The sequence below is a fragment of the Lathamus discolor genome, chromosome 4 (assembly GCF_037157495.1).
Source record: "Lathamus discolor isolate bLatDis1 chromosome 4, bLatDis1.hap1, whole genome shotgun sequence".
NCBI lineage: Eukaryota > Metazoa > Chordata > Aves > Psittaciformes > Psittacidae > Lathamus > Lathamus discolor.
In genome coordinates this window covers 20,390,699-20,408,121 of record NC_088887.1, presented here as the reverse complement: position 1 = coordinate 20,408,121, position 17,423 = coordinate 20,390,699, and the positions used below count along the sequence as shown (strand labels likewise).

The window sequence follows — 17,423 nt, the reverse complement described above, 5'->3', positions numbered from 1 at the left end:
TTGCTGCCCACCTTTCTGGGAGCCCATGGGCATTGCTACATGGTGATGGGGATGGGAACAGGAGGAAGAGAGGAGGAAGTACTTCTTGACACTTGTACAGGCAGGGCTGTTGACAGAAGATGGAGCAGTGTGTGCTCAAGGCAAGCTTTAGGCTCTCATGTTAGTAGGCAGTTTGGCTGAAACAGGCCCAAACTCAACTGCAAAAAGTACTCTGTGCAAAAAGCAGTATCCTCAGAAAAGCTTTCCTTCTCAGTTGTGATGACAGGCTGCATACAGCGGTTGCAAATCTGTTTGTGTCTTTCTGAGAGGATAAGCTTGTGTTGCATCCCAGCCTGAGCAGCTGAGCACAGTGCTGGGGAGCTGTGTGAGATGCAGGTTGTGGAGGGAAATAGATCTTGCACTTCTGACACCATGCTCCCCTTGAGATGTTACTGACTTAAAAGCATGGAAAATCCACTGTGGATCTGTGGCTGTGAATGAGTGTGCTCAGCCCCTGGGTTTCACTTTGTTAAGAAAGCATGTGTGTGGAAGTGAAGGTCTACCATTTCAAAGGCTAGCTCTGATTCTGTTTGTCTCTGTCTATGGGAGAAGTGAGAAAATCCACACCTAGAAATATGAAGCCTTTTGAGATGAAGCTTTCAAAACCATCAGTTAAGACTTTTAATGTTAATTGAAAGATTAATACAATTGATTTAAAGGGCATGCACATCCAGGCAACCTATTAGGGATGTGCTATCTGCAGTTTACATATGGTTTACTCACTGCAAATACCATGTGTACAGTGAAGCAAAGAAGGTGGTGAGATTAGTCATGGGCGGAGTGGAGCAAGTTGCCCTTGTTAGTTATTGGTAAAAAACACAGCCACCTTATCTCCTCTAAGGTTTTACGATGGGCTTGCTAGTGCTCAGTAACTAACATGTTTTCATGTTCTCTTTCAGTCCTCCACCAACTTCTGCACTAGAGGCTTTATTTCTGAGAGTTACCTGACTTCCACAACCATGATTTCTCCATGCTGGGTTACTGCTGGGACTTGCTGCTTCGGAGCTCCTGAAGCTGGTAATGGACACAAGGACTAAGTGACTTCTCAGGGGTCAGGGGAAACCAAGCTGGAAACTGAACCCAGGCATTCCCAGTTAAGGTTCTTACTGAGATTTTTTTTTTTTTTTTCTCAGCCTCTCCACATCACTCTCTGAATTTGTTTTCCCTGGGCCAAGCAGTTGGTTAATCCACAAGCCCTTTCTTCAGGCTGTCTTCACTCTAACACTGAAGTGCTTTTTAATAGACAGGCATTTTAAAAACCCAAGCAACAGTGTTCCATATGTTCACACAGAACAAAACTGTTGATCAGTGTCTCTTCAGCAATTTCTTAGCTTCACTTTGAAGAGACCTGAGCAATGATTGTGGCTCACCTTCCTCTCTAAAAGATTTACAGACTCCTCATGGACAGACAGGACAGGGAGGGTTGTTCTTGTTTTACTTTCTGGCAGACGTAAGAAAGAGTAAGCTTACATAAAAATATTTGCCAGTCTCACTCCTATTTCTATGTTTAGCTTTTATGCTGAAAATGTTTTGCGTAAAGAATTATTTGTCTGTGAGAAAACATGTGAAGAATTTATTGGATGATAATGATTTTTTTTATTGTTTAAAACTTCCTCTAGAGAAGGTCATTAACCTTGACTGCTTCTCCTTTTATAAATATCATCTGGTTCATCAGAATTGCATCAACTACTGGAAGCTCAGTGAAGTATTGAAACCTCTGAACAGTTATGACCAAAACAAATAAATTGATTTATTTTTTTTCTTAAATTTTTTTTTTGCTTAAAAAAGCAAATCTTACTGTGTTTCCTACAGGCTCCTTAGCTTGATTGTGCTATGGTTTTACAAGTGGAAAACATGGTGCTTGACAGTTTTGAGCGAGTCTCAAACTTTCCTTTTTGTGGCTGAGCCTTATGAGGTTAAGATTCTTACATCAAAGTAATGTTTCCCGACTTACCATCGAAATCAGAGGTGCTTTTCTGCATAATTTTTTAGAAAAAATGAAAAAAAGTTATTTAAAGTGCTGTGCATGTAAAAAACTATCTGACCATTTCGCTTTTGCATGGATCATAGAATCATTTAGGTTGGAGAAGACCTTTAAGGTCATTGAATCCAACTGTAAACCTGGCACTGCCAGGTCCACCACTAAACAATGTCCCTAAGCACCACATCTTCTAAACACGCCAAGGGATGGTGACTCAACCACTTTCCTGGGCAGCTTGTTCCAGTGATTGACTATTCTTTTGGTGAAGATTTTTTTTTCTAATATCCAGTCTAAACCTCCCCTGGTGCACTTGAAGCCATTTCCTTGTCTTATCACTTATTTCTTGGAAGAAGAGACCAACACCCACCTCACTACAACCTCCTGTCAGGTAGCTGTAGAGAGCAATAAGGTCCCCCCTGAGCCTTCTCTTCTCCAGACTAAACAATCCCAGTTCCCTCAGCTGTTCCTCATCAGACTTGTTCTCCAGAACCTTCACCAGCTTTGTTTCCCTTCTCTGGATCCGTTCCACATCTCAATGTCTCTCGTATAGTGAGGGGCCCAGAACTGAACACAGGATTCAAGGTGCAGACTCACCAGTGCTGAGTACAGGGGGGTGATCACTGCCCTTGCTGGCCACACTATTTCTGATAGAGGACAGGATGCTGTTGACCTTCTTGGCCACTGCTAGCCCCAGTACTGAGCCCTGGGGAGCACCACTTTTGCCCACCTCCCCAACTGGATTTAATTCCATTCACCACCACTTTTTGGGTCCAGCCAGCCAGTTTGTTATCCACTGAAGAGTACAGTGGTCCATGCCATGCGCAGCCAGTTCTTCCAGGAGGATGCTGGGGGGAATGGTGTCAAAGGCTTTACTGAAATCTAGGTAGATAACATCTACAGCCTTTCCCTCCTACACTAAGTGGGTCACCTTGCCATAGAAGGAGATCAGGTTAGTCAAGCAGGACCAGGCATGATCACTTGCTTGTCCTGTACACGCTGCATGATGGCATTCAAGGTGATCTCCTTTGTAGCCTTCCCTGTCACTGGTGTCAGAATGACAGGCCATTAGTCCAGCAGATGCTCCTTCTATCCCTTCTTGTAGGTGGGTGTCACATTTCCTACTATCCAGTTAGCTAGGACTGCTGATAAATGATGGAAAGTGAGTTGGTGAACTTTTCAGCCAGCTCCCTAAGTACCTTTGGATGCAAAAAGATGGTAAACAGTGCAACACTGGTCCATTTGGAGTGGTTTGCTTTTTTTTTGTGAAGCTTTTTATTAACATTTGGCTGGAACTGGTGATTTTGTTGTTTGTGGGTGCAATAAAAGGCTGGAGATATTTACTTGAGAAGATTTTGCACATCCTGTGAGAGTTTATTATAGCTGACCTATCTGTATTTTTATCTGAGCAAATCAGAAGGGGCTAGGAAAAGTAATAAACCACAGAAACAATTGCTAGCATAAGAGATGGAAATCTATAGCCTTTAAAAATGGAAAATGAAAAACTTCAGACAGCAGTGGAAAGCATGCATCAGATGAAACAGAGAAGAACATTCAGCTTCACATCTTGTTGACAAAACCTGCTTATTTGAGACACCTATTAGCCTAATTTCTCCCTCTGCACCTACCTCTCCCCTAAGTACTTGCTTTCACTAACAAGCTGTTTGAATAGGAAGGGAGCTCCCTTATCTTTGTATGGTAGATACCCAGGCCTCTGACAAGAGCTATCCTGTGTTACCACGGAATCCAGTCTTTTATTGCAATGCAAATATTGGCACAGGTTTTAAGAATAATGTGGACTTACCATAGACATTAATTTATTTAGGAAAGTGGTTGTTGGGGATTTTGTTGGGTTTTTTTTAAGGTTGGACACTGGATGCAATTTCTTTTGCCTGACTTATGCAAGCATCTCTGTCTCAAGTAACCAGCTCTCATTTTTCTAGGGAATGGATGTAGAGGAGGGGAGACAAATTATATGGTTCTTGTTGTAAGACTGATCATAGTGCTGCAGGGCTTGATGTGGGATGGTGTTACACTCTGAGGTAGGATCCAACACTCAGCTGTATCCCCACTATGATGTATGGCACTTACATACCCCTCAGCATCCTCGTGGAAGGTAGTGGCTTGTTCCGAATTAATATTCTTTGAAGACACTGTTCTGAAAGCAGATTTACCCTGCAAGACAGAAGGACCACCCATGGCTTCAAATCCTGCCCATACATTCAATGGGATCAGGAGGATGTTCAGGTCCTTCCCTTGTCCTGGTTATACCTTTTGCCCTCCCTGTTAGGTACCTCTGCTCCCTGGCATGGAGGCAGAAGCCCAGCCATCACTGTAATGTAGCCCTCAAAGCCCTTGTAACAAAACAGCTCCTGCAGAACAAATCTTTTCCTGCTTTTCTGGGAAACAGTCCCATCTTCTACTCTAAGCATCTCCTAGGAGGTCTTAACCAGTAATTAGGGAATTTTTGCAAACAGCTCAATGCAGCTTTGTACTGTGTATGGCAGTCACTGAACCTCCTCCAAAACCTTTTCCAAAGTAATTTTCCTTTGCACAGAACTGCATTTGCAGAAGTGCTCACTCTGGCCTGCCATTTCCTGGGCTAACTTTTTACATCTGATGGGCCTGAAGAGTAGAAGACTGGATGGGGCTATTTAATAATCACTAGGCACTTGCCAGATTTTGCTATGTTGCTTCTCAGCAGGTACTTCTCCTCCTTCTCCCCATCCCTGTGCCTTTTCTTCTCAGGCACCACATGATGTAGATATAGCTGGGTAGTTTCATTCTCAAAAGCACCCTGGCATCCCTCTCGTCAGACCATTTGATCAGCAGCAGTAGGAAACCAAGCCACATGCCCATGAAGCAAATCTAGTCTCTGTTGCAGTGGAAACCCAGATGGTGTGTGCTTTCAGCAGTTCCTGTCACTGACTTGCTCCTACTGCATGCTTGCAACTGGGTCGTGACATGGTTCTCCATAGCGACTTCCAGAGTGGGTGAAACCTGGTTTCCTACAGCTCTGCATCTTGTGGTTTGCTGTTCTGAGGCCCAGGATAGAGCAGGTGCTGGCTGATGTGGCTCCTGCACTGGGAAGAAGCATCCTGGAAACCTGCTGCCTGGCCGTAGATGGCTGCATGCCACTTCCCTGAGCCAGGTGCTCCTGTGCGACATTGCTCTCCCTTCCTGTTGCTGCCTGCTCTCCTAAGAAAATCCTAGGGAACTGCTGTCTTTGAAAGCTTGGTGTTGGTGAAAATAATTGGCTCTGTTAGGTGATGTGTCAGTGGGAGGATGGATGGGAACAGATGTGTGAAGTGGCCCAGAGGCAGCTCATACTTGCATAAACCTAATTTCTTTAAAAAACTGAATGAAAAATGGGCTGAATGCAGTAGGAATGTTTTCTGGGTTTTTGTTTTGTTTTGATTGGTTTGTTTTTGGTTTGGGGCTTTTCCCTCACTGTGTAGGCCATCTCCATTTATAAAAGCACCCAATTCTGTCCATATCAGCACAGTCTGAACTTGAAAGCTTCTCACCAGGAATTTCTCAGAGATGGCAGTGTGTCCACAAGACCACCTTCAGTAAGCAGGGGTTTCACAGAGAAAAGACATGGCAGCCTCACGAGCAAAGGCTGGCTCCCCTCTGTGCTGCAGAAGGTCCTTGTTCCAGCATCCTACAGCATGGCCACCCATCTCCTAGGTGAATGGAGAGGGATGGAATCTGTAGTGACCAACTGGATACAGATACTGAGCTTGGGCAAAACCTAATTTCACTCCACTGCTCCATAAAGCACCCATAAGCTGTAGGGCAGGAAAGCCTTTAAAGCTTCTGTGCTGCCCACCCCTCAACATGCTTGTTTGACCACATCACTTCACATAAATAAGAGGTGGTGATCTGTATCCCTGAACGTATTTTGATGGCAAAGCACCTGCTGTTGGAGAGATGGTAAGACGGTGCTGGAAAGTCAGTGGGGAGTGAGCTCCAGAGTCCCCATGCACTGCTGCACTGCTGTGATGCCAGTGGTGCTGCTGGGAAGTGACAAAGGTGTGGAAGGGGCTTGGCTTACAGGGAGAGATCATTGCTTCAGGAAGGTTGTGTTTTGCTTGCCTGTGTGTTCAGCAAGCTGTCTTTCATTCAGATGAATGCCTGGATCTGTGCATGGCTGCAAGCATTTATTTCCATAGACAGTGTGCTGGCTATTGATCATTATTCATATTTTTTCCATTCAGAACACTTCAGTCAGAAATTACACAAGCAGAAATTATGCTGGCATGACAAAACAATTTTAGTTAGTTATAAACACTTGAACAGAACTGTTTGCAAACAACTGTGGGGCTAAAAGTTCTTTTGTCACCCCTGTGGTGGAAGAAACTGAATGATTAACACATTCCTGGGAATCAGGACTGTCCTACAAATGAACTACAGGCAGCAAAATATTTCCTTTCACTCTTTTTAGTAATCCATTTAAAAAGTCTCTAGTGCCCTGCTTTGTACAACAGCTGTGAGCCAAACTCCATTAGCATTTTAAAAGGAATTTTTATTTAAGGACACAAGTGGCTTTGGAGTCATGGTTTTAATTTAGCAAAAGAAGCAAAAGTGTGTTTCATGTGGCTTGGTCGCTCAGCATGGGTGCCTAGGGCTCATGTAATGATGCCTTTACCACCACAGCAGCTCCTAGTAGTAGTTTAACTGTAGTTTAACTGTACCAGTAAAGTGACAGTCCTCAGCCAGTGGTTATCTACACCACAGACTCTGCAGCACCGTGTGAAGTTTGCCACTGGAGGCAGGGATATAGTTCAGCATAATGCTTTCAGCAAGGAAATAGATCTTTACATCTTCATTTCCTTGTTTCCAGAAAAATAACCAAAGGGTTATTTTCATTTCTCGATCTTAGGAGACAGAAGGTTCAAGTAGAGTAAAATAATACTTCGTGACAGAAAAAATATCTTTTTCTGTGGCTCAGGTTCATGCTCTTGAGCATGTTGTAGAGGGGAACAATTTACATACTTTACATCCAAGCTCTTTCTGAAAACCTTTGCTGAAAGACCAAGGCTGCACACAACCTGATGGTAACAAGCTTTTTTCTGCTGTAGCTGCTGCTTGGAAGGCCTGCTCAACATTGTGTTTCAGCTACCAAAGCACCAGCAGTGCATAAAGTGCTTTTACCAGCTGTGCCTCACCAGTGGTGGATATGACGTGTAAATTTTATGTGTTGAGAGTTGTAAATTATTTCACAACACCTGATCTGATTGCAAATCTCACTTGCCTCTTTTACTTCCAGAAGGCAGTTGTCCAGGCTCTTGAGCTGTGTAACTAAGACCAGCTTATCCAGCTCTCCCTGCCTTCGTTAATGGAATTAGGACTAGCATGGGGTGGAATTGAGTAGGCTGGAATAAGGTTAGTAGCTTGCTCTAAATGAATTTGTTTTTCTTGTAAATTAGAAAGGTATGAGGAATTATATCTGCCTATCAGATATGATTCCTTTGATGTACACAAAGCAGTACTGATCTAGCTGAGGATCAGATATGGGGGTCTTTCTTCAGTGGAACAATAAACCCATTAATTCACATTTCTGATGTCTATGTTGTGGGTTAATCTAACCTCCTATGAGATACCCAATTTTATGAATAATCTCATTGTGGTTCTTTTCCCCCATCTTGTTACCTTTTAATAGAGAATAATGACAAAAATTATATCCTTTTGTATGAGATCACATGTATGCACCATTAAGCTTGTATAGTGGTTGATTTGGGTGTTTTAGCTTTGCACAATTCACACCTATTTTATTTTCTCATATGAAAGCTCAAATGGATATTGCTGAAGTGCAGCAAGAAAAATTATTTGGCTATTACTTAGGAAAATGAATGACACTGTAAAACTCCTGCAGTTATAAATGGAATGAAGTATTTTTGGTTTTCACACTTCTGTTCCCCTTTAGAAAAGCTCAGCAACTTCCATTCACCTTGCATACATTAGTTGTACCGAGAAGAATTGATGAACATGTTCCTCGGTGTAAAGCTCACAAATGCTTGCCATGGAGAGGAATAAAATGATATGGTTTTGGGGAAAGCAGTTGGAAAAGCCTCTCAGACACTCTTTTTGCTTTCTCCTGATGAGAATTCAGGCCATAAACCAAAAGTACTTTTTGTTCTCAGGCTAACAAAAGTCCCAACAGAGCAAATGGTTTTGGACCTTTCAACTGTAGACTTATCTCAGGCACTCCGGCAGCATTTCTGCATGGGGCTGAGGGCAGGACGTGTACTGCTGTGGTGGTGGATGTTGCAACACCTCCAGCATCAGAGGGAGGAGCAGACATGCTGGAAAAGCTGAGCCATGCCCTCTGCTTTCCTCTTTCATCACAGAGGAGAGAAAGGCTTCTCTGTCAGAAACAAACAAGGTGCTGAGGGCTGAATCACAGTGGCTTGCAAGGAAACAAGGTGGGAGCGAGGTTCTATTTTAAGTGTGTGTTTATTTAATTTATCCTAACACATGCTAACTACATCCTTTTTCCTGGGGAAGCCCGTGGGAAGGCGTCATGTCTCCTCCACGTGCAGTGCCTGTCTGCCTGGCAGGGATGCATAGCATGGCTGGAGGACTTGCTGCTGGTTCCCCCATCTCTATGGTATTCACCTGGAAAGCAGGGATAAGAAGATTGATTCAGCTGTGGCCATGCTTTTTTTTTGAGAGGGAAAACAGGACTGGGAAGTAGGGAGTGAAAGGAGTGTGGGAGGCATGATTCTGGAGCCCAGGACCTCACAGCAGCTGATGCAGGCAATACCTCCAGTGTCCAACCTTTTGGGTCTTTAAGTCAGTTTTTGTCCCTGCTTTGCAATTAGTGCTCAGCACTGACACTGCTCTAGGACTGGCTTTCCTTTCATAGCTGCTGCTATTGTGAAGGGATGAACTGAAGGAGAAAGAGGCTTAGGTTTATTGAACAATGAGATTCAACTGTTCAAACACCACTATGCCACTGAGCTGGGGGAAAATAGGTAATGATGAACTTGATTACCAAGTGAGGTTTTTTTCTGAATCAAGACAGGGAAGTGTTGGTTTGTATCTACAGGCATTCTTCAATGAAGTATTTTATATAGTTTTGGTTAATCATAGTTAATCATGCTCCATAAGAATTACTTAATGAATGGGAACAGGTGCTACCTGCCTGAGAACATCATATCTTCCTTTGGAAAAACCATGAAAAGAAGCTGGCTTCTGGAACTGAAGATGTTAATGATGGCTCTTTATAAATACATATTTGGGAACAGAGAGAGGGCAAAAATCTCAGAGAAGTATTTAAGTTAAATGACACTACCAGCACAAACCCAGTTGGCTAGATATGGGTCACAAGGAAGTCTAGGCTTGAGGGATTTAAGTTTTGAATCAGTCTCTCAAGCAATTTAATGAAGGCAAGGACCTAAAAGCTTTTCAAAATGGAACGTAATAAATTCTTGAAGTGATTGTGCAACACTGGAGGAAAATTCTTAGTAAGAATCAAGATGTGCCCTCAGATAAAGATGAACTAGCATGTTCAAACGGATTGGAAAGGAGACTAGATCACTGTTCATGTTGCCCTATATTAAACGCATGCTCAGGTGCCTCTGTAGCAGGAATGTAGGAGCCAGGGGGGAAACCCTTTCCTTTCCCCATGACAGTACCCTGGAGGCTGGCTATGGATAGATAGTGGCAGAATGTATGGCAAAGTAAAATACTGGTCCTGCTCAGCTCAGTGGTGGAGGCATGGTGCACCCTGCTTGTGTTGTTGGGTTTAGTCTCTGGCTTTAAAGCTGAATGGGAAATTTCCTACAAACTGAATGAGCAACACTTCCTTCCTGCCCTCAGACCATAGGGGTAGGGCGTGGTCCACTTTCAAGGTCTGTGTAGGATGGAAGGTCCTTATGGTATACTTTTTCTGCTACAGGTAGAGAGAAAGATGCGTTTTGGGGGAGTGACCCATCTGCCTTATTATACACAGTTACTTTTGGGATGAGACGAAGAGTGCCCCTCAACTACATATCCCTTTTTGTTGTCTATCCTAGGAATTGAGATGAATAGTTACACGCAAGAATTCTTTTGTCCTGAGGACAGGGTATGGCAGGGAGCAGAAAGGAGTTCTTTCTCAGAATAGCTGCTCTGATGAGTTCCCAGGTAAACGTGCATTTGTTTAATATTGGAGGAATTAAGTTCTTCAAGTCATCAGCTTCCTTGGCTATTCAAACTTTCATCAGTTCTCACCTCATCAGTCCCTGACTTTGATGGACAGCAGGGAAGGCTTTACCACTAACCTTTATGGAAGAAGAACTGAGCAGTTTGCTATGTGTGTGTGTCTGCATGTGGTTAGTGCTGCAAAACAAGACAACAAGGCCTGTAGCTTTCCTGACATATACTCATTTACATCATGATGTGGTGCCCAATTACTAAATTACTAAGGGTCTTTCTATGGCACTTTTCCTTTTAGACTATGGTAGATTTACTATGGTAGATTTTACACAGGTGAATATTTATTTGTGTGTACGTGACATGCATGTGAAAGCCTTTACTGTGGTACAGGAAGAGGAAATGTATTTTGTTTGCCTATTTAAAGAGGAGAGTGTTGGGGTTTTTTCTCATAGGAAGTAATCTTGCTTTGCAAGCACGTTTCTTGTAAGTACGTATGCTGGAAATGTTTACACTTCACTTCCAAAAAGTAAGCTACTAAGAATATAGTATCAGTTATACAACACCCGCATGACCGCATTATCACTTGAAACAAAATGAAAACTATTTTTAGAAACATCTTTGTCTTCTGGTGCAATAACTTCCTTTATGAGTTACCTAAAAGATGCAAGTCTGTGATCTGGCATCAGTGAGGTTTAAAGTAATTGAAGTGGAAACAGGGAGATTATTTGTATCTCAATTGCAGCACTGAGATAGAATTATAATTAAAGCAACCTAGAAGCCTCCTGAGGTTCTTTCATTGCTTCTTTTTGTTAGTTTCCCATCTCTTCTGGAATAGCGGTAAGCTGCAGAAAGTGGCTTCAGTCAACCATTAGGTTAGACGTGAATTTGTGAATTAGAGGCACAGACTGGCACATCACTCACTTCTGTCTGGAAGCAAATCAGCGAATGTAGAATAATCTCCTGAGTCCATACGCGTATGCACTTGTATGGGCAAAAGTGGGTGTCCTGGGTTGAGCAGCAGCAGTCATTTTTCTCCTTCTTAGGAGCTAGTACAGTGCTGTGTTTTTGATCTTTTGGCCTTGGAACAGTGCTGATAACGCCGATGTTTTCAGTTGCTGCTCACATGTTTGGTCTGGCCAAGGACTTTCTGAGCCTCATGATCTGCCAGGGAGGAGGGGAAGCTGGGAGGAAGCAGACAGGACACCTGACCCAAACTAGCCAAAGAGGTATTCCATACCACAGCACGTCATGCCCAGGATGTAACTTGGAGGGACCCGGAAGGGTTGGGACTGCAGGGTTGGAGGAGGTATCGGTCGGTGCTCTGCTGGGGGGAGTGGGGCGAGTTATTGGTCGGCTGGTGTTGAGGTATTCTTTCCTCTTGTTATTTCCTTTAGCACTATTATTATTAGTGGTAGCAGCAGTGATTTGTGTTATACCTTAGTTACTGGGCTGTTCTTATCTCAGCCCGTGGGAGTTGCATTCTTTTTGATTCTCCTCTCCGTCCCTCCAGAAGCAGGGGGAGGGCAAGAAGGGGGGGAGTGAGCAAAAGAGGTTTGTGGTTGGGTTTAAACCACGACAGTGGGGAATCATGTTTCTGCCCAGCTGTAAAGGTGTTCCCTTCTATGAGAAAGCATTTTGTTATTTTAGTATGCTTGTTTTGTTTTGTGTAATATAAACAATGTAATATAGCTTGCTGAGGTAGGAAGGAGTAACCTGCCTTTATAAACAAACCTTATCTGTGAATGAACTTCATCCTTAAGCTGTTGAGGTGCCAGTCATTTCCCCAAGAAATTACTCTCTTGGCTTTGTTGACGAAAGCTTCATCCACAATGAGAATGTATTTGAACAGAATCACGGAGGGGCCCAGCATGGGAAAGGGTGGGTGAGGTGGAGCTCAACTGATCTGTTAAATCAAAAGCTCAAGCCTTAACAGCCACCACTGGATACAGCTGCTGTTTTTAGCAAAAGAGCCACATTCAGCCCCAACAATTTGAAGTTGGGATCAAATCCATTCCTTCAGCTGATTTTTAGGAAATCAAATTTTCCAATCAGTGAGATGGAAAACCACGTGTGACTCCAAGAAGCAGCTGTTGCATGCTCTCTGGGACAGCATGGCCAAGCCACACATCAGCAGTTCTCAAACTGTGTGGCCTTTCACCTGTCATGGAGATGTGGTCTCCTGCACCAGCCTTCAGCAACCTGCTGCCCTTCAGCAACCTGGTCACCAGTGGCAGTGCTACTTCATTCCCAGGCCTCCTGCCTAGAGTATTTCCCACCAAAATTCCATGTGTCTGAGGGAGGTCTAGGCTCTTGCTAAACTCTTCAGCAACACAGTGGCAGAAAGTGGGGGAACCAGGCTTAAAAAAGAGCTTCTGGAGAGTTACACAGCTGGGAGAAACAAATCCTGAATGCCAACTGAGGCTGGATGATGCTCTTCAGAGGCATGGTTTTGTCTGGTGTCCCTCAGCTACCCAGCCCATTCAGACCCGTTGTCAAGGTCCTTCTGCCTGGGGTGAACCTCTTGTGTCAGGAAACTGCTTGCCTTAAAAAGTGTCCTCTCTCTTCTTTGAATCAGGATTCAGGCTGAGAAAACACATCTCTTTCCTCCAGACAGATCTTTACTGAGACTATATGCTTTTTGTTATCTCAGTCTGTCTGGTTTCTCTCATAGTTAGCTAGGCTAAGGCAGTCAATGGTCCACCACTGGCATTCACAGAACAGAATACTTATCACAATGAAGTTGATTTATGACTGTACTGCAGTTTTACACTCCAATCTGGAAGTTCAATTGCAAAGAGAACATTGCAGTGAAGGTTATGATAACACAGTGGAGACATCAATTTGACACAAACCTCTCACTGCTATTTGTTACAAGCTTATTTAATCTTCCAACTTCCACCTATAATTACATCAGATTGATTTCACTGTTTTGATTGCTTTCGAAACAACACAGCTGTTGTGTAATAATCTGGGTGTGTGAACTAACACTTCCTGAGGTCTTGAAGCAGGGAGCAAAAAAAGAGAAGGCATTTAGAAACTACCTTAGTGAATCCTCCTGTGGTTTAACCAGCAGAGCTGCATGTGGAGAGCAATGAGATGCATTATGAGCTCTGGAAAACTCAGTAAAGTACTGTAGAGCAAAGTATTGTCACTGTCCATGCCTTATTAGCTCCTGTCCCGCTGGTTCAAGAGAGCATGAAAGCAGAAAGGCTTTTGGAATGCCAAAAGGGAGGGTGGGTACATGAGACCTGATTGCAGGTGTGTCCTGCTCATAGGCTGTTCCTGAAGCTTGGCCAAGCGGCTGCTTCAGGAAATGGGAAGTAATGTGGCCTCTCATGACACTGTAAGCCCTGCACTTAGACCAGATAGCCCGCACACCTGTGTGCCCAGACAGTGCTGTCTGCATGTGCTAGCATCCCCAGTGACCCAGAGTGGGACAAATGGGCCAGCAATTACCCTCTGCTGCTCTCAAAAGAGGCTGTGGCACTATTCTGGTGGGACCTATCTGACCAGGTTGTAACCAGCTGGGAGCCTTGATTTCAGCTAATTACACTTGCAAAACTTGCAAAACTCCTTGCTTCCCACTGTTAGCAGGTGAAGAAAGTTTCTATTTATAACTGTTTTCATGGACTTCCTTGCCAAGGGTTTTCTATGTTTATTGCAAACACAAATTGGATGGTGAGGGTAAAAATTACACTTGTTTCGCTGTGTTTTTCCATGTCTTCTCATCTTTCTTCCTATTGAGCCATTGCACGACACACTTTTTGGATTGAAGTACGTTAATCAGCCCAGCTTCTTGCCTCTGTTACGTTACATGCCAGGTAAATAGATACATAGGCTCTGCAACCTAGTTCTGTCACAAAGATCTGCTTTAAAAACAAACCCACATGCAACAGAAGTTCCTCTGGGCCATGTTGGTAGCAATGGGTTGGGAGCTGATGCTGTGGGCTTTTATGTCAGCATGCTCGCCTCCTGGCTTAGCTGCAGATGGAGCAGCATGTCTCTTACTCCTTCTGTTAGCCCTGACAGCTGGCCTGCAGCAAGCCTCACTGCATGACATTACACTTATGTAAGAGATAGGAAGAGGCTTGATCAAAGCTGTGTTTGAAGGATCTCATAGTTTCTGATGGTATCTAGTCATCTGACAAGCCACATTTACACTCCTCTGGTGCATTTCAGAGAGAAAAGGGAGAGCTCTGCTCTGTCGGAGGCATGCTCAGTGGTAAACCTGCCAGCTGTGGGAAAGGGGGTGAGGATAGAATGTGCTTTGCTAGGGAAAACCCAGCTGACAATGGGCCACAGGCTCCTCGAAGCACCGTTCTTCCAGTTACTGTGCTGTTGGGGAGGTTAGATCCAGCCTTTCCAAACTCACACATGCCCCATCTGCTTGGCATGGCCCTTCTGCAAGTGCTCCCACATTGCTTTGCATGAACTTTCCCCTTAAAACTTGCCACATTTTGGGCCAACACTACTGCTGGCCTCTGTGAGGGGGCTGCTATTTACCATGCACTGCAGTCAGCAGCCCTACTGCAATGTGGAAGCCCTTCTTTCTGAGAGCCATATATAACTTCAGGCACTTTCCCCCAGGTCTTTCCACTTGCATTTTCCTACTGGAGCAGCAGATCTTTCCCTTAACAGCTGATGATGACTTAAATGCCTGAACTGGGGCTTTAGAAGTCTGGGGCAGTGGGCATTTTCCAGATAACAGTTTCACATTTCTTCTGCTGCATCCTGGCATCCTGACAGGATGGGAGACCGGTGGACAAGTACTCACACAGGCCCTCAGAGATCTATGTCATTGGCTCTGCAGGTTTCTGTAACTCTGAAAAGACAGATCAGCTCCCAAATCTGTGCCCTGGCTGTGGCTCTGGAAACACCGTTATGTGCTTGGCCTTAGGACAGGCAGGTTATCTATAGAATCCCTGTTGAGGATAGGTGCTGATGATTGCAGCAGAGCCCAGATACCTTACTGACTCCTAAATGGGACCTCCTGTTCCAGTTCAGGGCTCAAGGGTGCTGTTAAAATGGACAGGATCATTTTGGTTGGTTTGCTTGCTTGTTTTACACTCTTGCAAAGGTATAGTTTCTCCTTTGCAATAGTTGGGTGGATAGCATTTATGGTTTCGACCAACAAAAAAGAGTTGCACTCAGGTACAAATAATGCAGAGCTCACCTGGGGTGTGACCATGAATAATGTTAGAATGTTTTATATATATAAGCTAAAGTGAAAAACAAAGCAAACAAAAAGCTACCGAAGTATCTGAAACTAAATAATCTGAAAGTCTCAGGCAGAATCCAGACAGTATTGCTGGGTTCCAGAGAGAGCTTGTGGTCCCATTTTTGCCTCTCCTTTAGCTGCTGATGTGGTGTGACCTAATTCTAGGGGGGAGAGGGAAGGAAGGAAGACCTGTGTCTCCTCTCTTCACAGCCCTTTAAGCATTCCAAGCCAGAAGAGGATGACTGCTTCCAAGATGGAAGAAGATCTACCAGCCATGGAGATCAGCATCAGGGGCAAGGTGGGATAAGGGAGCAGAGCAGTTGCAGAGCCATGTTGCCTGGTGCCAGAGACAGGTCTTGGAGAGCTGGCAGCAAAGAAGGGAGCTAACACCTGCTGGGCTTTGTGGAGAGCACGGGGTGGAGGCTGGGCTGCCTGACTGCACGTCTCTCCTTTTGCAAGCACAGCCGTGTGCCAGCACCATGCACAGCAGAGCACCTCTCTAGCATGGTCCTGTTCACATGAGCATCTTACAAACTCAAGCCTTGGACCTGCTTGGCTGTCTTGTACGCAGGCAACACAGGCGTCCTGGTCCCAGTGCCTCTTGCTGGTTGTGTTCTTCCTTAAACTCCTCTCGTCTGACCTGGAGTAAGTGTATACTCACCATAAACATCTGTTTCTCCTTGTCATTTCAGGATTTTGTGCAGTTTGGCTCCTTTGCAAAGGATTTTTAAAAGCTATGGTTGTTCAAGTACCTCCTGCTGTGCCTCCATGTGCAGAAACCACATGCTGGGCAAGGCTTCTGTCTTTAATAAAATAAACTGGCTTCCTGCAGGTAGGCAGTTATGCTTATATGTAGAAGGGGTTATGGTGGTGTGTAGAAGATATCAGTGACATCCTCATAAACAAGGATCATCTGCCTTGCCCACTTGTAAAGATACTTCCTTGTTTGTGCATATTTGGTAACTGTCCTGTACCAGTGGTGATGGTGCCTTGCAGCCTATTTATGAACAACTCCCATTCACATTAGTGGTATTCAATCAGGAAACAGAAGCAATACTGGGCAATTTAGGTAATCACATCATAGAATCATGGAATCATAGGATCATAGAATGGTTTGGTCATGATGTGAATTGTCTATGCCACTAACAAAAAAAAAGAGACATAAGAAGGTGATCTGTGGCACGACCATAATATTTGGCAAATCCAGTACAAACCCAGAATAACACACACTGTCTGCATTTGAGCAGGAAGACCATAAAACAGGAAGAGGGGAAGGAGGGCAATAGCTACCATTAAACCGTAATCTGAGTTTCTTTTGGCTTTAGATGAAAGTGCTGCTGCCAACAGTGTACAGGATGATTTACTCAGATTTTTATTTTTGCTTTCACAAAGCTTAGGTAAGCCTTCCATGTTGAAGGTGGTAGTAAATTGTCCGTGTACTACTCCACCTGCAGTAAGTACCACAGTTCAAACAGCCCTATCATGAAATAAACAGAGGCTCAAATTTGTCTGGGTGAATGGTTGATCTCAAGAAAAAACAGCCCAAACAAAAAACCCCAACCCCTAAAATCAGGTCTCATTTGAAGTGTAGATATCTTCATAAATTAAAAGGATTGAGGGTATTGGACCAAGAAGACTTTTTGTTGCTTTCTGTTAATTTGCCACCTTTACCACAACTTAGCATTTTAAGTTTGTAGTGTTGCTTATTGCTGCCAGCAATGGAAAGTAATATATTCCCATCCATTTATACTCCTTTACAAATGTGATCCAGATCATACCGAAGTCATTCTGGTAACATGACACAGATATATACAAACAAGCTGTTAATATGTTGGTTTCTGTAACTATCTTCTGTCACTGATTTAGCGCTTATTAAAATGTCAAAAAAATTATCAACATATCATGAATGTAAACAATGGAATTGTGACTACAGTGTTTGACTTAGAATATTGTTTGAATTTACCAGAAGTGTGAAGTTACAGCCACTACAGCAAGGATGATACCCCTAACTGTGCATGTCCCTGCCTCTCAGCATGATCTGCG

The 17,423-nt window shown here is 43.9% G+C and overlaps 2 protein-coding genes across 4 annotated transcripts in view; both read left to right on the top strand.

The window, feature by feature from the left end:
* The window catches only part of NFKBIZ (NFKB inhibitor zeta), a 78,693-nt gene that overhangs the window by 57,950 nt on the left and 3,320 nt on the right, over window positions 1–17,423 (top strand). For both annotated transcript variants that reach the window (XM_065676478.1, XM_065676477.1), the window contains exons 12-13: window positions 939–1,056; window positions 16,073–16,212. In XM_065676478.1, the coding sequence (XP_065532550.1) occupies window positions 939–1,056; window positions 16,073–16,197 (243 nt within the window). In that variant the 3' untranslated portion in view covers window positions 16,198–16,212. The remainder of the gene's footprint in view (window positions 1–938; window positions 1,057–16,072; window positions 16,213–17,423) is intronic.
* The window catches only part of LOC136013124 (zona pellucida-like domain-containing protein 1), a 103,206-nt gene continuing 94,152 nt past the window's right edge, over window positions 8,370–17,423 (top strand). Inside the window, exon 1 of one of the 2 annotated variants that reach the window (XM_065676485.1) lies at window positions 8,370–8,445. The gene's annotated coding sequence lies outside the window, so the exon portion shown is untranslated. The remainder of the gene's footprint in view (window positions 8,446–17,423) is intronic. The other variant, XM_065676487.1, reaches the window with a different exon arrangement.